This window comes from Phyllostomus hastatus, unplaced genomic scaffold, assembly GCF_019186645.2.
Source record: "Phyllostomus hastatus isolate PE091 unplaced genomic scaffold, TTU_PhHast_1.1 phas_scaffold_21, whole genome shotgun sequence".
NCBI classification, from domain to species: Eukaryota; Metazoa; Chordata; class Mammalia; order Chiroptera; family Phyllostomidae; genus Phyllostomus; species Phyllostomus hastatus.
Genome location: NW_025334017.1, coordinates 10,687,832 through 10,710,062, shown reverse-complemented (window position 1 = coordinate 10,710,062; position 22,231 = coordinate 10,687,832). Strand labels below are relative to the sequence as shown.

The 22,231-nt window shown below is 36.7% G+C and overlaps 1 protein-coding gene across 2 annotated transcripts in view; it reads right to left on the bottom strand.

Moving 5' to 3' along the window:
• DNAJC5B (DnaJ heat shock protein family (Hsp40) member C5 beta) overlaps positions 1-22,231 on the bottom strand; it is a 117,870-nt gene that overhangs the window by 35,924 nt on the left and 59,715 nt on the right. For both annotated transcript variants that reach the window (XM_045861339.1, XM_045861338.1), the window contains exon 3: positions 21,281-21,407. In XM_045861339.1, the coding sequence (XP_045717295.1) occupies positions 21,281-21,399 (119 nt within the window). In that variant the 5' untranslated portion in view covers positions 21,400-21,407. The remainder of the gene's footprint in view (positions 1-21,280; positions 21,408-22,231) is intronic.

The following is a 22,231-nucleotide window of genomic DNA, read 5'->3' as shown; positions in this document are numbered from 1 at the left end:
AAAAGCAGAGAGTTACCTACAAAGGAGTTCTCAGACTGTCAGTTGATTTCCCAAAAGATACTTTGCAGGCTAGAAGGGACTGGCAAGAAGTATTCAAGTTGATGAACAGCAAGACCTAAACCTAGATTACTCTATTAGCAAACCTGTCATTTAGAATTGAAAGGCTGAAAAAGTGCTTCCCAGACAAGGTAAAACTAAAGGATTTCATCATCACCAAGCCATTACTATATGAAATATTAAAGGGAACTATAAAAGAAAAAGAAGATTGAAACTATGAACATTAAAATGGTAACAAATGCACAACTATCAACAACTGAATCTAAAAAACAAACTAAGCAAACAAGCAGAACAGAAACAGAATCATAGATATGGAGATCATATGGAGCATTATCAGCTGGGATGGGGAAGGGGGAGAATGGGGGAAAAGTTGCAGGAATTAAGAAGTACAACTTGTAGGTACAAAATAGGGCAATGTTAAGAACAGTATAGGAAGTGGAGTAGTCAAAGAACTTATATGCATGACCCATGAACATGAACTAAGGGAGGGGATTACTTGAGGGAGGCTATGGGGGTACTAGGCAGAGGGGGGCAGAGGGGGAAAAATTGGGACAACTGTAATAGCATAATCAATAAAATATATGTATCTTAAAAGACTAAGAATTGATCACTGGGTTTAGTGACATAAATCTTTGGTGACTTTGACATACACAATATACATGTATACACACAGAGACAATTGTGTGTATATATCTTCATATAGGGAAAAGTAAGGCAGAAAAATAAGTAGAAAAGAAAGAATAAAAGGGAAAATTATAATCACAACCTTCCTTATAGATGTGCTTATAGATGCACATTGGGATTATAGGTAATTTTTTGTTTTGTTTTTGCTTGTTATAAAAATATACATATTACTTGTGTGGTTTCCTTCCCTAAGCATTTTAAAGCTCTAGCTACAAATTCTGTGCTCCTTTAATAGCTGAAAGTTTAGAGTTTGTTCCCTTAAATGACCCACCATAAATTAGAGAGGGGAAAGGAAGAAAGTAAGAAGTCCTCAAACTTTAATGGTACAATGAACATCATTAAAAAACCTCAAGTGGATTCTTTAACCACATTAATTTTAATTGCTCAATATTCCTAGAATTCTCACTCTGCGTCCTACAATACAATTGCAGCATTTTCCCCACTAGTTCCAGAGATCATGTCTAGGCCAGTCAAATGCAAGGGCCATTAACTTCTGCTTTGAAAGAGAGAAATCCCTGGGAAATGGCTCTTTATCTTCATAGAAACATTTCTTTGTTTCTAGTGTTCAGTTGTAGACTGATACACACTGTCTAAGACTTAGCCAGAGAAGCTCGCTTCCTGTCATATTTTAAGTTGCCTGGATCTTTGTCAGCTCACAAGGGCAGATGCTCTCAACCATTTATCACATTCCTCTAACAATGGAGTTGGCAAATTCAGAGGGCTGGAACACCTCCATTTGTAACAAATCCAATTCCTAGTTGCCAGCAGCATTTTGACTCCTCTTGGCAGATACTCTTGGCTCTGAGGAATCCTCAGGAAATATGGCTAGCAGAGGTAGCTGCCAAAATTACACAACTGCTCAAGGAGGTAGCTGATCAATGACCCATCCCCTTGAGAATTGTCTATAGAGCAAGAAAACATGTATAGGATTTAGGGTGAAAGAAAGTGCTTGGAGTACATTTAAATGTACCTTTACTCACCTATTACTTTTGAAGATCTTTTTTGTAATTTCTCATTTTATACTTAAAAGTGACATAATATTCAACTAGAATGTGAGGGTCTAATTCTAAATATTTCTCTACTTCTAGTCACCTGTTAATCTGGTATGAATATAAGTAATATTAGAAATAGCAACAATGCCTCTATTTAATTTCCACTTCAAAATCCAATGACACCTATTCGCTATTTATAGTGAATTCAATGAGTGGACAAAAGCTAAATGTGGATTTATAGTTGTGATGACCTAAGGCCCTTAAGACCTACCTTCTTTTTTGAGGCAGTGGAATAATTCTAAGAATTGTAATGTTCCATTCAATTCTCTTCCTTGTATCACGTAACACTCAGGTGAGATCTACCTACTATTCTGTACCAGTTTCTGAGTCACCTAAGACCTGATGATGACAATGTTTCCCCAGCTCTAGTCCAAATCTATCTTCACGGGGTTGAAATGTCAAAGGAGACTTTTTGTTTGGGAAGGCTAGCCTCTCAGCCTCAGGAGGTTCCACCTGGTGTGGCTGTATCTATTGCTGCCTTTCCCCATTCAACGTATTTTCAGCTGCTTTCTCCAATCACCTTCTGTTGCTCCCTATTTGAAAGATTTCCTTATTGTAACTGTGTGACTTTCTGCTAAAATCCCTCAGCCACAAATTTTACTCTGTTTCTAATGCCCCAGAAGAAAACCACCTGCTGTCTACCACAAAAGAATAGAAAAAGGAGAGTGTACAGAGCCAGGATGTACTGCAAAAGTAGCAAAAGGAAACAAAGTTGGAGCTCATATTATAGACTATTCTTTCTAGGAAGAAAAAAATGGCTACAAAGGGGAGGAAACCGATGACAGATGTGAAAATGAACTACTATAAACCAGAGATTGCAGGTGAAAACAAACCCTAGATTAGTAACCCTAGGTGTATGGCAAGTTTTGCATCTATGGAGCCTGAGCCTATGTCATAATACTGGAGGTTAGGGTGGAACTCAGGCAACACCCTTGTGAAAATATAAGAAACCAATATATGATTTCCAATAAACATCTGCCTGACATTTTGTATTGACAGACATTTTAATATATGGCAATCTTCTTTTGTGGTTTAATTTGCATTTCCTAATTTGGGATATCCTCTATTTAATTGTATGTTAGCCTTTCACCAGTTTTTAGTTTGATGTTTAGAATTAATTTGTAGGATTTTAAAAAATACATATTCTTATATGAATCCTTTGTCAGTTATATATGTTACATATGTATTCTTCATTTCTGGGGCTACTTTTAGTTGTCATTGTTGTTAGTTTCTTAATGGAATCTTTTGATAAACAAATCCTTAATTTTAATTTAGTTGGATTAATCACTTTTCTTAAATTCAGGAAGATATTGTCCCATAAACTCTATAACTTTAAAATCTTTCTAGGTTTGCATTTCACATGGAACTCAATGGTCCATTTGTAGCTGATTTTTGTAGTGTGGTGGGAGGTAGGCATCCAATTTTATTTTTTAAAATGGATATCCAACTACCATAGCACCACTTATTTAAAAAATTAAATCTTTTTCCTGTATTTCTAGGCTCCATATTCTGCTCCATTGGTCTATTTAGCTATTTAGCTAATAACAGTCTTAAATATGATATCTTCTGAATATGTCTTAATATCTTAAAAAGGAAGTTCTTCCATATTGTTGTTCTTTAACAGTTCTGTGGTTATTCAGGCCCTCTGCATTTCCACATAATTTTTAGAATTCGCTTGTCAATTTATACACATGCACACTATTGAGATTTTCCTTGCAGTTGCATTGACTCTGTAGGTTAGTTTGGAGATTGACATTTGTTTACTAAGTCCACTTACTTAGGACTTTTAAATGTTTCTCAGAATTGTATCATTTTATCATTTATGTCCTGCATATCTTTTCATAGAATTATTCTAAGGGCTTAATTTTTTTGTGTGGTTTTGATATTAATATTTTTCTTAGTTCATTGCAAATGTAAAAGATTATTATATATTAATGCTTTTTATCCCACAAACTCCCTAAAATTATTTATTAATTTTAATAAATATAGATTCATTTGCATTTCTACATACACAATCATATAAATCTGTAAATAATGACTTTTTTCTTTCCAATTCTTATATTATTTACATTTTTTCTTATCTTACTGTCCTAAGATCTTCAGTAGGATGTCAAATAAGATTGACTATAGCAGGCATCATTTTCTCCTTCTTTTACTCATTTATTAAGAGTAAATGGCTCTTGAATTTTTATTAAATGCTTTTTCTGCATCTGTTGAGAATATATGTTTTTTTCTTTTAATCTACTAATATAATTGATTTTTTAATGTTAAGTGAAACTTGTACTCCTGGGATAAATTCAACTTGGTCATTATGTATTTTTTTATTTGTCAAACAGAGTTTTCTAATATATGCATTGAATTCTATAAAGTTTCCTCTAAGTGCCACTTTAACTACATTCCACATGTTTTAATGTGAAACATTCAGTTTTAGATATTTTCTAAATTTATGGTTTATTTTACCCATGAGTTCTTTTAAATTGGTTCTACCAATTTTTAAACATATCGGACTTTTCTTGCCATCTTTTTGTTTTTGCTTGCTAGCTTGCTTGCACTTCAGCAGGAGAACGTATTCTTTAAGATTTAAATTCTTCAAAACTTGAGACTTGTTTTATGTCTCATTATATGTTGAATTTTTATACATGCTCCATGTGTAAAGATTATATAATGCACCTGTTTGGTCATTTGTTCTTATATAAGAACATTAGATTTGGTTTGCTAATTTTTGTTCAAGTCTTTTTATATTCATAGCCATTTTACTGATCTACCAAGCAAGGTATGTTAAAATCTCCCACTAGGACTGTAGGTTTGCATATTGCTCCTTACAGTTCTGTCACTTTTTGCTTTGTGTATTTTAGGCCATGTTCTTTAAAGGCATACAAATTCACATCTGCTGTGTATTCCTGGTGAAATGAACTTTTATTGTTATGAAATACAATTCTTTAGTAATACTTTTTTTAAAGATTTTATTTATTTCTTTTTAGAGATACGGGAAGGGAGGAAGAGAGAGAGGGAGAGAAACATCAGTGCGTGGTTGCCTCGCATGCAGCCCCCGCTGGGGACCTGGCCTACAACCCAGCTGTGTGCCCTGACTGGGAATTGAACCAGCCACCCTTTGGTTAGCGGGCATACACTCAATCTACTGACCCACACCAGCCAAGGCTCTAATAATACTTTTTGTCTTTCCTTCGGTATTAGTAAAGCTATATCAGCTTTCTGGATAGGTATCTACATAGAATACATTTTTCTCTCCTTTTATTTTTAAATTTCCTATATTCTTATATATATGATGTTTTTTGTAAATGCCATATAGTTTTGTTTTTTAATTTGCAATGGCATTGTTTCTTTTAATTGAAACATTTAGTCTATGTTTATTTTTATGTAAATATTGCTGTATTTCAGGTTAAATCTACTATACTTTATTATAGGTTTTTTAAAAATAACCTATATAAACCCATCTAAAATATATTTTCTTTCCTCTTCTATTTTGTCTTCTTTTAGATTGATTCTTTTTCATTATTCTACTTTTTCCCTCAGTTGCTTTGAAAATTACACATTCTTTTATTATTCCTTTTGTGGTCTTCCTAAAGATTACAGAATTCTTGACTTCTCAATGTATGATGCCAATGTATTTTTGTCTTGTTTTGGAAGAACAGTAACAATGATACTTTCCTCTCTACTTAAGTGTTGTTGGTAGCATGCACTTCAATTATCTACATCTTTTAAGCCCCCAAGAATTGTTATTTAATACATGTAGCATTTAATGATGTTTTATACAGTTAGTATAAAATTTCTGTATATTTTCTCACATATTTTCTTATTTTGTTTTCTTGTTTTGTTGCCTGGGATCATTTTCCTTCTATCTACAAACACCCTTTCGTGTATCTCTTACTGCAGGTCTGCTGATGATTAATTCCTACAGTTTTTGTTTAGGTTGAAATAGCTTTATTTTACCTTAATTTTTGAAGAATACTTTTTCTGGACATAGAATTGTAGTCCATCAATTATTTTCTTTCATAATAACAAAGATTTCAATCTATTGTCTCTTAGCATTCATTATCTCCATTGAAAAATCTACTAGTAGTAAGCCTAATTGTTGCTCTTTGAAGATAATCTCTATTGTTTCTCTGGTTGCCAAAAAGCCTTTTCATCTTTGATTTTCATCATTTTTTGTATGTTTGGATATAGATTTGTTTTTATTTATTCTGCTTGACTTTTATTGGGTTTCTGATATTTAGAGATTGATATCATTCATGAACCTGGAAAAATCACATACATCATGCTTTCAAACAGCTTTCTTCTTAATTTTCATTCTGCTCTCCTAAGATCATGTTATTGAATCCTCTATGTTTTTTTAATCTTCTTGCATTGTTGTCTGTACTTTTGTAATTCTTTCTGGTTATTTTCTTCTGGCCTATCTTGCAGTCAGCTCTTCAACCTGTTGAACCATATCTTCAAGACCTTGAGTTTGGTTGTATTTTTTATGTAAAATTTATCTGTTTATTTTAAAAATCTGAAATGTCCCTTTTCATAATTTTCCATTCTCTGTGAAAATTCTCATTGTTGTAATTTTTCTTGATAGTTATTTGTAAATATATATCTGGTAATTTTAATACCTGAGCTTTCCACTGTTCTATTTTCTCATTTCAGCTGATTCTTGTTCATATTGTCTTCACTTGTATACTTGATCATCTCTGTGTTACAGATATTGTATTTTAAAAACTTTTAAGAAATAATTGGAGAACTAAGAAGATGTCATCTTATACTACATAGTAAATTTTAGTAGCTTAAAACAACAAGCATTTTATTTATTTGCCTACAATGTTGTAATTGGGTTGGACTTGGTGGGGACAGTTTTCTTCTTCTATCTGGCTTTGGCTAAGACTGTTCAATTGGAGCTGAAGGATCTGTTTCCAAGATGGCCTCATGACTTGCTGGTAAGTTGTACTGGCTGTGGCAGGGAGCTCAGCTAGGGCTGTGGGCTGGGGACTCTGTTCTCCATGTTGCTTCTTCACATAGCTAGGTGAGGTGCCTCACAACATGATGGTCTCAGGGTAGTCATATTTCTTCAGTGGTGGCTAGCTTAAGCCAAATTGTAAAAGTAGAAGCTGCTAGGCCTTTTAAAGGTTTAGGTAAATTATCACTTCTGCCACATTCTATTGGTTAATTCAGGGTTGTTAGAAGGGTTGTTAGCTTGCCTGCTTTACATACCTGCAAGACCTCACCCTACCTCTGCTGGCTATTGATAAGATACAGCCTTGTGGTTATAAGACTTCAAGCTGTTATGGCCTTTTGAAGCTCTCTGACTCTGAGACTCCTCACTATGCTCCTGAGTGACATCAGCTAGATAGTAAGCCTCCTTTCCAACGTCCACCTCTGCTGGGAGTGTCTTTGCCCTTTTCCCCTCCTGAGGGTAGCCCCATTCTATAAGTCTCTGGATGGTCTCATGCTCTGAGGGATCTCCCCTCTCATATGATCTCGTTGAAGCACCACCCATTAAAGCATGTTGTGTGTTAGTGGCTTTCTTGGTCACATCTTTCCCCTTGATCAGCCAAGTCTCTCATACCCACTACAATCATTTCATGTAATTGAGTTTCACTCCCTGCCAGAAGCTTTAATACAGTATGCTGCTGAGAGAAAGCTGGAATGAGAGTGTTAGTGGGGCTCAAGGAAGCAGGAGGCACTGGGCCAGGATCAGTATAGAATCAAAGGACAGAATAACAAGGCCAGGGCACGATTTGGCTTCAAATTGCTGCTAATGAGGCCAGTGCTACCTCTGCTATAAAATCATTTCTGAATGCCTGCTACTATAGAATATATGATTTTAGTAGTTTACCACCAAGGCCTCACCTAGGGCCCTCCAAAGGCACATTACAAGGTCCTATGATTTCCTCACATTTACAGATGAAATATCTGAGCACCTCACCCCAGAAATTGGGTGTTTTCTGGGATCCATAGTCACATTAGTCATTCAAGAGAGATTGAGTGAGATAACAGCAGGGAACTATAATGATGATCTGTTTTCAGAGTTGGTCTTTTCCTACATTGAGGGTCAAGTGCTGACCTCTTGTGGCAGTCAAGACAGTGATTCCACTGTACTTCAATGATACCTTGGCAAATAATCTCCCCAATTTTTTTCTAGAATGCATAATGACTTTATGAGGCATTATGCTTGAGTATGTTTTTTAATGAGTGATAAATAACTTAAACTTCTGAAAAGTTCAAATGTCAAGTGATAGCACTTTATTTTAGGTAGTTTCTTTTCAGTGGACAGTTTAAGAGCCAGATCTTTATGCTCCCTAATAAGGTAGACTAGACTAGAATATTTGCACAAACACAGTAGATAAAATGTCTACTAGACACTTTAGAGTCTAGATAGAATTATTTGTCTACACCAAGGGTCCCCACCCTACAGGCCTCGGACCAGTAGGAGTCCGTGACCTGTTAGGAACATGACCACACAGCAGGAGGTGATCTTGAATCATCTTGAAATCATCCCCCATACCCTGGTCCCTGGGAAATTGTCTTCCATAAAACTGGTCCCTGGTTCCAAAAAGGTTGGGGACCACTGGTCTACACTGATCATGAAAGTATTGCTTTAAAGAATGAGGACTCGAAGTTCTGACACCACCAAACCACTGACAGTCTTCAGCAAGCCACTAAGATCTTTGAGTGCTGTATTTTAATCCTTTTCCTTCCCAAGCAACAGCTCACCCAAAATCTGAGAGCTGCATACAATTCAAGAGATCTGTTAGCTGGCTCAGGATCCCAACAAAAGTTTCTAGACCTTCAGCCTTATTACATTTTCTGGGGAAATTTTTTCATTCTTATTTCGTTACAGAGAGCAATCTCTATTGAACTCGAGACATCAACATAAAATAGGACTGGAATGTAGGAGAAAAGGCTGTCCAAACCTGGTCTCCAACTTTCAACAGCAGCTCTCAACACTGGTTCCAGGCAAAGCCCTCAGCAGACACTTGCTCTGATGATTTCCCTGATAATTAGTGATGTTGAGCACATGTTCATGTACCACTGGTATGTCTTCTTTGGAAAAATGTCTACTCAGAACTCTGCCCATTTTTTTTAAACAGATAGGGGTTTTTTCCTACTGAGTTGTATGCATTCTATATGTATATTTTGGATATTAAATTCCTATCAGATACATGGTTTGAAAATATCTTCTTCCATTCAGTAGGTTGTCTTTTCATTTTGTTGATGGTTTTCTTTGCTGTGTAGAAACATTTTGGTTTGTCCTAGTTATTTCCTTTTGCTTTAGTTGTCTTTGCTTTCGGTGTCAAATCCAAAAAAAAAAAAAAATCATTGCTAAGATCAATGTCAAGGAGCCTACCATCTATGTTTTCTTCTTGGAGTTCTATGGTTTCAGGTCCTCTATTCAAGTCTTTAATCCATTTTGAAGTAATTTTTGTGTATGGTTTAAGATAGTGGTCCAGTCTCATTCTTTTGCATGTAGCTGTCCAGTTTTCTCAACACCATTTATTAAAGAAACTGTCCTTTCCCCATTGTACATTCCCAGCTCCTTTTTCATAAATTAATTAACCATACAAGCAGAGATTTATTTCTGGGATCTCTTCATTGAGCTGTGTGTCATTTTCCCTGCTAATACCACACCGTTTTGATTACCATAGCTTTGTAATAGGGTTTGAAATCAGGGAACATCTTACTTCTAGCTTTGATCATCTTTTTCAAGATTGCTTTGGTTATTTGGGATCTTTTGTGATTACATACCTACTTTAAGATTCTTTGTTCTATTTCTGTGAAAAAATGCTATTGGAATTTGATGGAGATTGCATTGACTCTGTAGATTGCTTTGGGCAATATGGACATTTTAACAATATTCTTTCAATCCATGAGCATGGACTATCTTTCCCTTATTTATGTCTTCTTCAATTTCTTTCAACAGTGTTTTATTGTTGGTTAGTTTCCAGATTCCAAAAAGGTTAATTCTGACAGGTTTTTTTTTTCAGATATTTAGTTGCTTTTATGGAGGAGCAGACTTCTAGAGTTCTATATGCCACCATTTTCATTGACATCATTACCTAGCAATAGTTTTAACATCTACACCAATTTCATTAAAATCCATTTAAGTTTATAGAAAATATATCCCTTCGAAAATATACTTTTATTATTTATTATTCTTTTGTTTTAAGAATACTGGTAGACATAAAGCCAACTTAAAAACATTTTGGTATGCAATAGATGTAACAATTTTCCTCCAGGGCATTGTACCTTGTCAGTGTTGTACCTTCATATTCTTTTAAATTTATGTTTACATAACTCCTTTCGATTAGCATATTAGATTATTTGGTTTGGCAACCATTGATAAAGCACCCAGGAAGCATTGCTTTTTCCTAGTGATTTATTCATTTATGCTTTCATACATGCATTTATTCACCAATTATTTATCAAGCATCTAGTCCATCAGGCATAGCTATAGGTGCAAGGTATATGGTAAGTAACATATGCTGAATGTGCCATGATTTTTCAAAAATCAACAAATGACTTAAGAAGAAGTTAGACTTAACACTATTGCCAGAGAGAGGTGCATTACATTACCTTGGGACCTATAAGACTCCTTTATGGATCTTACTATTTTAAACATCAGGTATATAATAGAACTTTGCTAGTAAATACCAAAAGCCACTTTTACCCCAGTGCAAGGCCAGATGTCACATTGCCTGGTAGGTGCAGTCATCCCCTAGGTGTGATGAGAGTGAACCCACTTCCCCACACTGTCTGGAACTTAGAGCTTGGTGCGCATTCCGGATCCCTCTCTCTACTTCCGTGTTTAAATCCCAACCTGGGACTAAGAACCCTAAATTTCATCCCCCAGCTTCCTTCTTAGCTTTGACCTTTGCTCCATTCTCTAGTATGGCTCATCACTCAGATTCTGGCCTTTGAATCCTTAGGATCCATGGCAGCTATTTTAAATCAGAGATGTGATTGTTAAGAGCTGTGGAACCTGGAGTAAGGCAACCTAGGTGCCAGTACTTACTGCATGTGACTCTGGACAGTTACTTAACCTACATCAAGAGTAGAATAAAGACAATAATAGTACCTACAATACAGAATTGTGAGAATGTCATAATGACTACAAATCACTGGGCATAGTTCCTGACACATAGAAGCATTCCATATATGTTGAAATGTGGCTTGTCCTTCTGGCTTTTCTTTGATTACCTTTAATATAAATTGTACTAAAATTAATACTGCATTCACTTTCTTGGGGAAGACTTCTGTAATCGCTAATCCAGATCAGCTGTCTTTGTTATATACTCTCATGGAGCCATGCTTTTTCCTCCAGGGCACTGTACTTTGTCAGTAATTATACACTCATTCTCGTCATCATTTGATTACTTTCCATTTCCTCCACCAGACCTCAAGTTACATGAGATCAATAACCATGATTTGTTTATAATTGTATTCCCAGAACCTAGAGTACCTGGGACAGGAATTGAGTGATGAAATGAAATATTCACTTTCATTTAAGTGATTAATATGAATCCTGTGCTCAAGTTAATCTATTCCACTTACAACAGACTCCTTTGTTTGACTTGTCTTTCAGTATGTATCATTTAAACCTTACTAAATCTAACTCTTTATAAGCTCTTTAAATGGTATAAACTATGTGTTTGCATATAGATACAGATAGGTATGTGTATATGTATATGTGTGTATATATATTCATCTTTCACAGTATAATATGAATAAATATCCAGTACTAAACAGATGTTGAGTGAATGAGTGAGTGAAAAAAATCATTGATAATTATGATTCTAGAGCCCAGGAACTAATGAAGTTGAAGTTACATGAATAAATAAGAGGATCAAGTGGAAGGTTTGCCATGGAAGAAGGGAGGTTATGCAGCTGACCTGGAAGGTAACTCTGATATAACCTCATATTATGTTCTCTTGTTTTTAACAGAACGTTTTCGAATTCAGGAAACATATTAATGCTTGATAGAGATTAATTTCAATTTATCTTGTGAGCTTGAATCATCACTTTGCCTTGTAAATATTTACAATTCTTCTATTAGCTATGCATTCCCCTGACATTTACACTTATTCATCAGTAGCCTCTGTTACAACCTGTAATTGCTAATAATGATGGGTAAAGGCACTACATCTTGGGGTTGCCACAGATTACTATGGAAATGACACTTTTTCCTGCTCCTTGTGTAAACAGGTTTTGACTCACTGAGGCAACTCACCTCTTTAGAGATGAAAGGTGAGTTCCAGAAAGTTCCATGTGAAATTGAATGATAGAAGAATCCATTGAATTCCTGTTGCTCTGTGAACCAGGATATTTGGTGCCTTGCCAACAAGGAGAAATTAAGCTCCTCCGTGAGGAGACACAGAGACCCATTTGCTGATGTATGAAACTAGTTCACTCTGATTTTGTGGTCTCAGATGTTATGGAAGGGTTAGATCGCATTCAGTAAGTAGGCCAGCATTTTGTTAGTTTCTTGCACCAAGGAAAATCAGTCAGCCTCCCTTTTGGGAATCCTAATCCTGTTTTCATCTGACTTCAAAAATGCACAGATCAGTGTAAATAAAAACTAACATTTAAATTACACATGAGATTTTGAGTATTCAAGACTCACATTCTTCAAATTGCATAATTGTCTGTATTTTCTTCAGTTTCCCCTTCCTTATTCATTAATTACTTCTCATGTGAAGGTCCCACAGCCATACAAAATGCACCAGGTCCCAAACTCCAACTATGACCTTGCCTTGCTGATCTGTGCCTCTCCATTTACTGTGTCAATAAATGACTCCCTGTCCAGCTAAGGGATCAAACATTTGAGAACGATCTTAAAAAGACTGAGAATATAGTCAAGGAGAAAATCTAGAGGCAAAATCTAATATTTGCTAACTCATTCTTGTATTTGGCAAACATTAGCATGGCGCTAGGGCTCGAAGTGCAAGGAAGACAAAGCATAGTGCCTTCCTTCAGGGAGCTGACCGAATGGCAGAGAAGAGGGACCTAAAAAACCTATAAGGGTTTTTTATGCTCTGATGGGACACACAGTGTGCCATGGAGCACATAGAGGACCTCAAACAAGGCCCGCAACACACCTTCCCCGAAACCCACCTAAATGACTCTTTGTAATCATTTTGGGTATATTTGGGGTCTCTTCCTCTCTCAGATTCTAACATTTTGCTTATATGCCTCTTAAAATTTTCATAGACTGTTCCTTCCACATTCTAATTGGTACCAATATTTTTATGAAAGTGAACAGATGCAAAGAATATAAATTTTTCAGCATAGTACCAACATTGGCATGTTGAAATAAAACAGTTTTAATACTTTTTTAAATGTATGCAATGGAATTGAAATGCCACAGATTGTAACTACCTCCCATACATACTCACAACATGCATACACACACTGCTTGGACAATGTCCCTGTGCCCAGACCCTAACTAGTTTAAAGAATGCCATTCTATAGGGCTATTTTACACTTATGTGTATCCTTCATGGTATCTGGTAATCCATGTGCCAGACATGGGCTAAACACTTTACATATATCATCTTGCTTAATCCTCAGCAATCCTCTGAGCTCAGTATCATTATCTGTATTCCACGAAGAAAATGAGGCTAAGAGGAGGGGTTTGAATCCAGGTCTTTTCTGCATTTATACCCTATGCTCTTAATTTCTTTATACTTAGAATTCACTGTAACCAAGAGATCTTAGTGCTAAAATCTATGTGGAATACCTTAAAGAGAACATGTAACTTCTAGCATCACTCCTAGCACCTCCTACCTACTTTGCTTTTCTGCACATTTACAACATCTCATAGACTGTATGTTTTACTTAGTTACTTATTATTAAGCTTCTCCACTCCCCCAGTCCATAATATAGACTTCAAAAGTACAGGGATTTTGTCTGTTTGCCTAACTTATAGTAGGTGATCAATAAATAGTTGTTGAATCATGAACAGAACTTGCTGCTAGAAAGCCATTAATGATTGTGAGAGATTCTAGACATACCAGTGGCTGTTAAGTGCTGTGATCAGCCTTCTTGGTTTCTTCTATAATCAGGTAGCAATATGAAGAATAGATCAACAGTCTACTCACTTTTGAGTGAAGGATTTTTACGTGCCAGTCAACATCAAGAAAAGAAGGATCTAATCACACTCCTAAAGTGCTTGCTGAGCAGCAAAATACATTTTTCTCTTTCATATTACTAAGCAGAATACAGAACAGTTAGCCTTGTTTGTTGTAGGGCTATGGGAGGGATGTGGGTGCCTCTTTGAGCCAGTACAGCCTACTCTTCATGGCTGGGAGTTTGAGCCCATCAAGGGCATGCTTGGAGGCCTGGAGGCAGCCTCCCAGAAGTCCCCCGAGCCTGAAGAGCCTTCCAGAAAGAAATTCAAGTCATGTTCCCTGCTGAGGCAGCCACAGCTATGTAAGTCCAATGACCCAGTAGTTACAGAAGCCTAGCTGGGGATGGGATAGGACCTAGGCAGAGTCTTAGGGAAGAAAGAGCCAGGCATGATGAGTTTGACCCCAGAGCAATGCTTTATCTGTCAGAGAGTATGGAGATTCTAAGCATAGGGTCATTACTGCTAGTGTCTGATTTACTTCTAAGCATGTGTTTGGGTCCTATAGAGAGAAATCTATAAGATGGGAGAAGTTTTCGTACTAAATTTTTATACTGACTGGAGTCTCTAACAGAGGATATTACAAAAAAAGAGGAAGCCCTATATCCAACCTTCTATCTCCCAGCAGGCACTGCTGACTCCCTCAAGTGTCGAGATAAATAGCATAAGTGATTTCTTGTCCTGGAGGAGTAATCAGAAGACTTGGGCACCAAGCACTTAGTAAGGAGCAGGTGCTACACCAGCCAGTCTAGTAGGGTGGCACAAAAATAGCAGCAGAGCAGCTCTGCCCCGCTGAAAACCAAAGGAGCTGCAGCTGCAGAGCCTAGCATGCCCAGAGTTGTGCCCAGCAGTGACCATGGACATGCCCACTGAGTGAATGGAAAGCAGGTATCACTAACAGGGTGGAAACTTGGTTTGGTGGAGCAACACTGCTACATAGGGATGAACTGACTCCAGGATCCTGGGACACTTTCCCACAGGAGACTCCTAGAAGGAGTTGGTTGATGAAGACTTTACCAGGAACTCAAGCTCCTGAGTCACTCAAAAGGGGCCAAAGCCTGGTATTAGGATTAGAAAACAACCTTTGAGTCTCATATTTCAACAACAGACCATCTGTCCCTCCTCCTCTCCTTCTTCCCTAGCTTCCTAACTCAAATTCCCGTTGCCTCAGAAGGACTACTTACACTTAGTGAAAAGGGGAAGCATGCCAGTTTAAAGTTATGGCAAATATGTGCAAGATGGGTAACCGCTTAGCCATTCCAGGTGTATTTGATTAACTCAAATGCATCTCCTTCAGACAGCATGAAAAGGGGAGTAAAGGCTTTTAGGCAGTCAGAGAATAGAGAGAAGTATTTGCTTATCTCATGCAAACACTGTTAGGATTAAGTGGCATGGCCCAGCAATGAGAAAATTGGATTAAATGAGCCTTAAACTTCAAGCTCTTTGGAATGATTATGCTGTGTAATGTGAAAGGCAGATTTATTTCATAACGAAAGCTGTGGATGAGACTCATACCATGAGTCTCACCCTGTGATATGACACTTTTGACATGGAGCAAAAAGCCACTTTATGCTGGATAAAGGGTTTTTGACGATAGTGGCAAATGGCAGGATAATTTTAGACATTTTAAAGATGATGAGGATATCCATCCATTCATAATAGTACCTGGTATTTTCATTGTGCTTTTCCACAAAGGGCCCCACACAATTTGAAAAAAAAAATGATCTAATTTCTCTTTACAAAATTTCAATGAGACAAGAACTTCAGTACGTGATGGATTGACACAGTAGAAGCCTTTCTCTTGTCACTCCTCCCAGCTGTTCTTTGAGGTAGCTGGGGACTCCAATTTATCATCTGATAAATGAAGTATGGTTATACTAGTAGGAAAAATGATGATGTAGGAAAAAAGATCCTTTACTCACAGAAAGATTTTTTGGTAGCTATTTATAGATAGACACAAGAAGGGGCTTAGATAGGTCTGTGAGGTTTCTTTTTATTTTAGTTCTTTAAAGGAATGAAGAACTAGAAATACTGATAATTTCCTTCCCAACTCTATGTCCCCTTTTAGAGAACATTGCCCCTTTTCTTTCCCATAGGGTTGGATCCCACTGTCTTTGCTAAGGTAATGGGTATTTGTGCTTCTGGATCTCTAGGCAGAGTCAGCAAATTCTCAGCTTGGGTGAGCATCTGACCCAGCTGGGCAGGCCTATTAGATCCTTGCTCCAGGGATTTGGAATAGAGTCATAGCAAAAACTGGGAAGTGGACAGGAACCAGGATAGTTTTTTACCACCTCTACCTTCCTTTCTGGAACCATGGGGTTTTCCTGAGAAGCTCTAAGTTGGTTTAAAAAGGCAACCTGGATGGAAAACAATCTAAATATTTATCAACAGATGGAAAACAACCTAAATATTTATCAACAGGGAACTGATTAAATCATGGGACATCTTTATCATGGAATATGCTGCAGTGTGAAAAGAATGAAACTTTTTATGAACTGATCATTCCTGAGGATGATCTCCAAGGTATATTGTTAAGAGACAAATGCAAAGTGCAGGATAGGAGTGATAGTACACCATCATTTGTATCACAAGGAAGGAAAAGTATAATATATGCTTAGGCCATTTACATTTAATATAATTATTATGTTAGGGGTTAAGTCTGTCATTTTATTATTTGTTTCCTGTTTGTGCCTGCTGTTTGTCACTCCTCCATTTCACTTTTCTTATCTTCCTGTGGATCATTTGAATATTTTTAGGGATTCCATCTTTATTTACTTCTAGTGTTTTGGGTGTATGTGTGTGTGTGTATATAAATGACTTATCACAGTCCACTGATATTGTTTTATCAATTTGAGTGAAAGGTGGAAACCTGACTCCCATTTGGGTCCCATTATCCTCCTCAATTTTAGATATAATTGTCTTGAGTATTAGATGATGTTATAAGTTTTATACCATTCATCATATGCAATTTAGAAAATTCATGAGGAGGGTAATCTATTTTATTAACCCACATTTCTGCATTCTTCATTTTCCTTTCTCCCTTCCTGATGATCCAAGATTCCTTTCATTATTTTCTTTCTTTTGAAAAGCATCCTTTAGCCATTCTTTAAGAGTAGATCTGCTAGTGATAAATTCTCTTAGTTTTCCTTTATCTGAGAATGTCTTTATTTCCCCTTAATTCCTAAAGTATAGTATTACCAGATACAGAATTCACAAATTGATAGTTCTTTTCTTTTAGCACTTGAAAGATGTTGTGTCACTTCTTTCTGGCCTCTGTTCTCTCAGAAGAAAAATATGCTGTCATTTGAACCCGTGTTCCCATTAAATCATGTGTTGTTTCTCTGTCTGCTTTCAAGGTATTTTCTTTGTCTTAGTTTTCAGAAGTTTAATTATGATGTGTCCTGGCATGAATTTCTTTAGATTTATCTTATTTATTATTCACTCAGCTTCTTGATCTGTAGGCTGATTTTGCCAAGTTTGGAGAATTTTTAGTCATTATTTCTTTGAATACTCTTTCAATCCCACTCTCTTTCTCCTTCCCTTCTAAGACACCAATGTTGTAAATGTTGGATTGTTTGTTACAGGCTTACAAGTTCCTGAGACTCTCTTGTTTACTTTCAGTTTATTTTCTCCCTGGGTAAATTCCACTGATCTGTCCTCAACTTTACTGTTTCTATCCTCAGTCATCTCCCTGTATTACAGAGTTCATTCAGTTAGTTGTAGCATTTCTGGTATTTTGCAGTTCTGTAAGTTCCATTTGGTTCTTTTTTTAGAACTTCTATTTCTGTGATGAAGTTTCTAGTTTTTTCAATTGTTTCAAGAGATTTGTAATTGCTTGCTGAATCTTTTTTATTATAGTTACTTTAAAATACTTACTACATAAATCTAATATCTGGTTCATCTCAGTGTGGGAGTCAGGTGATTATCTTTTCTCATGCAAGTTGTAATTTTCTTGATTTTTTGTATAATGAGTGATTTCATCTGGGCATTGTAACTGTGATGTTAGGAAACTCTGAGCCCTATTTATACTTTTTTATTTTAACAGGCACTTTCTAGCTTACTTTTGTGGACTGTGAACCCACTGACAATCTAATGTTCAGAGCTTCTACGGTGTTATTTTGGTCTGTTTGGTTTATCACCTGCCCCTGGGCCCCCCACTGGCCTTTGTTGGTGCTAGTTCAGGAAATGAAAGGAGCTTCACTGTCTTGATTGTCTGGCGCCTTAGGTGAGGAAAGGGAATCTCCAAGGCTTCGAAAAGCACTTCCTGGGCTGCATGTTGGTTGAGGCAGAATCCTCCTTGTTAATATCTCCTGTCAAGTAGGATCTCTGGGTGAGAAAGGGAAGTCAGACTGGTGGGAAAGTCCTCTGGCCAGTTTTGTAATGAGAACTTTCAGATGGTCCCCTTTGCTGTTTCTGCTGGGCTTATCTAGAGTTGTTGTTAACAAGGCTTCTGTTCGATTTGGAGGAAAAATAAGACCACCTGGCTGCCTTCCAGTTGCTAGAGTGGGTATCAGGAAAGGCCAGGCCTGGATTATCTTCTCTTGGGTGGGGAGTCATAAAATGCCCCACCACTGTATTGTTCCCTTGGTCCTGTGGTTCCTAAACAATTCATCTTCTCTTTTTACCTTTCAGGGTTCTCTTTTAGTTGTCTCTTGTGTAATTTCCAAGGCTTTTTAGTTGTGCTTAGCAGAGAGGAAGAGAGACAGACAAATCTATACCATCCTGCCCAGCCCAGAAGGTCTGTATAGATGCTTATATAGGTATAAGATCTCTCCAGAAAGATACAAGAGGAATTGCTTTCCATGGAGAGAAAACTTGGGGATCTAAAGTATGAGAGAGACATTTTTGTATACCTGTTTATATGATGTTAAAAATAAACATAAAATATAAAAGAAGGAAAAATGTCTTCTAACTCAGCTTTGTTTTCAAGAGCACAACCAGGGATTGCAACAGAGGTCAAGCAGCGTATGGATTCAACAGTTGGTAATTTTATTAAATTTCATTGGCTTTTAATTTCACTATATTTTGACTGCTTTGATCCAGGTCCTTGAATGTAAGAATAATATTCTCAGTAGATTTTCAGCCTGCTCATTCACTTGAAATAACTTGCAGAATACAAATGTGTAATTCAAATAGAAGTAGGTGCATTTGGCAGCATACTAGTACCCTAATCAGCTGAAAAAATAATATTTGTATGACATTAAAACAAAATTAATAGGAAGATGCTGATTACGTGAAAAGACTTCAGGTTGTAATTATTAAACTTGCAAACAGCTCGGCATCATTAGTGCCTTAATTAGGATATGACCTGAAATTTTAACTTACAAAATTAATAAAGACAATTTAAAGTCATACTTGTAAAGTGGGTTTTAAAACTTACAAGGTAGTTGGATATCACTTTTTTCTCATTTCAGAGAGCATCTTTGTAGGTACTAAGCTTAGAATACAATTATTTTGATTCTCAACTCCCACCCCCAGCACAATGTCAGAGCCCTAAAGCTTTAAGAGTCAAGTTTAGTGACCCTTAGCCAAGGACACACAGGGCCCAGCAGCTCCTGGGCACACTCCTGGACAGCTCTAGAACACGGTAACACAGCAAAGACTCTTTCTCTCCCTAGTACCTTAAGTGAAATATAAACTAGAAGATTGATACTGACTTTGAACAAACTTTACAATTTTGACAGAACTGTCTGGATTCAAATGGCAATTTTGTCTTTAACACATGCTTCTTGAGGGCATTTGGGTCCTACAGTTTACCACATGGTGAAGGTTCCAATCCAAAGCCAAAGAATTTTTCCATCAGTAGATAAAAATAGAGAATTCAGTAAATTTTTGTGGAGCAATGGTTTAGGAAAAAAATAACATGAAATCCTACCTTTATTCCTTATGTCAAAATAAACTCCAAATTGATCAAAGATTTAATGTAAAAAAGTAAAACCATAAATATATTAAAATAAATGGGTTAATATTTTTATAATATTGTAATCAAGAGAGGCTTTTTAACCATGACAGATAAAATAAAAATCCATAAAGTAAATGACTAACAAATTTATCTACTTAAAAATTCTAAACTTATGTGTATCAAAAAACAAAAATAACTGTAAGTTGTAAAATAACAAGCCTATATAAGAAGTAACTGATTAAAAATAAACTTTTATGTTTTGATTCATTTTTCTCCCTAAAGGCACAACTTTATTTCTCAACAAATAAGGAAATAATTGAAAATACACATCATAAGTTAGGTACAAGATAATTAACCATAGGGAAAATTAAAAGAATGTATATGTTGCCCTGACCAGTGTGGCTCAGTGAGATGGTGATGTCCTTCAAAGCAAAAGGTTGCCAGTTCCATTCCTGGTCAGGGCACATGCCTGAGTTGCCGGTTCCATCCCTGGTTAGGGCTTGTACAGAGGCAACAGATCAATGTTTCTCTCACATATCGATGTTTCTCTCCCTCTCTTTCTCCTGCCTGTGCCCTCCCTCTAAAAAAAATAAATAAATAAAATCTCTTTTCAAAGAAGAATGTACATATTTAAAAATAGCTTATGAAGTAATTAAATTAGAAAATAGCCATAGCATTAAAAATCTGAATATTTAATGACAGCCAGATAGTTTCATGATAAGACCTTGTTAAAGTGAAAGATAAAGAATACAGGTGAATCTAACTTGATTTTAAAATGTCTCATCTGAACAGAAAAGGAAACTAGAAAGAAAAATATTAATAATTATCATTAGAGGTAGAATTATGGATAAATGTTATTATTTTTATTTTTAGTAGTTGCCAAATTTTTTCTAATAAGTAAATTATTTTTGTGCTCAACCTTTTTTTTTTAATTCCTTGGAGCTTTAAAGAAAAAGATATTTCAATTTTTCCCCAAAACAGCTAACGTGGAACTGTATCAGGTATGAAAGATCAAAGCTGAAGATTTAAAAGTATAGCATATAATACAGCAACTGTAACAAGCTACCAATTTTTTTTAATTGCTCTACTAGATTTGTTGTCACTGTGTCACATGGGTTAAATTACAACTCCTATCACTCACGGTGAGATATCTCTCTCTTCTCTATCTCTCTCTCTTTTCCTTCTTCCTCCCTCTCTTTCCTTTCTCTCCCTCCACCTCTCTCACTGTAGGCTTAGAGCATAGGCTGCCCTTTCTTAAGGCCCAACATCATGAGACAGTTCTTTCACAAAATCAGTATCTGCCTCTCTATTCCCAACTGCCTGTATTTGTAGAACAGGGAACATGAGTTCTAAAACTGAGATTACTTGGTCTTAGCAGGAAGCAAATGTCTTTAGTTGGAGGCATTTACCAATCACAAGATAACTATCACTACTAGTACAGGAATTAATGAATTTCCTTTGTACCTGTAGGTTTTCTTAATTTCTTCATTTGATGCTCCCTTATGCAGACCAAGAACTTCATATAGAGCTTCTCCAGAGGTCGACATAGTCCGCTGTCTTTGGGTAGGGGTATCACATGCCATTTTCTCGGCTATAAAACCAAACAGAGTAGATAGCCATGAAGCTTATGTATACTGGACCCCACTCTCTAAATGGGAAGATAGTTCCTTTCTGATCTTTTGTAAAATGACAATCTGAAGTACATTTTTGTGTCAGCTGCAGAATGAGGGGAGGAATGGGTTAGGATTGCCAAAAGTAGAACTTCAAGTAACTGCTAAAGGCTATAGGCAGCCATGCAAAGGGAATATGGCTTTGCCCACATGGTTAAATAGAAGCAAAATGTTGTCTAAACACTCAGCTAATTCAGAATATTTGAGAAACAGCACTCACAGGTCAGCCAAATGTGGGTTTCTTTTTGCTTGAATTTGTTTAACTCCTTTTTTGTATGCTTCCCCAAAATCATCTATTTTACCTTGACTCTATTGGCCTAGCCATTGTTAGAGCAAGAGATTAAAAAAATAAAAACAAAAACAACTTTTTGTAAGTATGAAGGAAAATAAATCCTGGTCTTATCTAGGAGCCAGGATAGAACTTCTCTGCAGCTACGTGATGCCAGGGGCCCCGCAGTGGTCATGGGTTCTGTCCCTGAGATAACTCCTTTCCCTGTGGTCTATCCATGAGTTCTGCTGTCCCAAGTCCCAAGGAGCCATCTTCCTGCTATGTTCTGCCTGTAAGAGGGGGCCCACAGAGTAGCAAGCACACCGAGGGGCATTCCTGCATCCGGTATTTAACCTCTCCAGCCTTAATATCTTCAGCTATAAGGTAAGTGTCAGGTGGGCTCAGCTGGAGCCAACTTCCCAGCTCTGCTCCCAGCAGGCTAATGACCAAACCAATGCAGGCAAGAGCAGAGCCTGT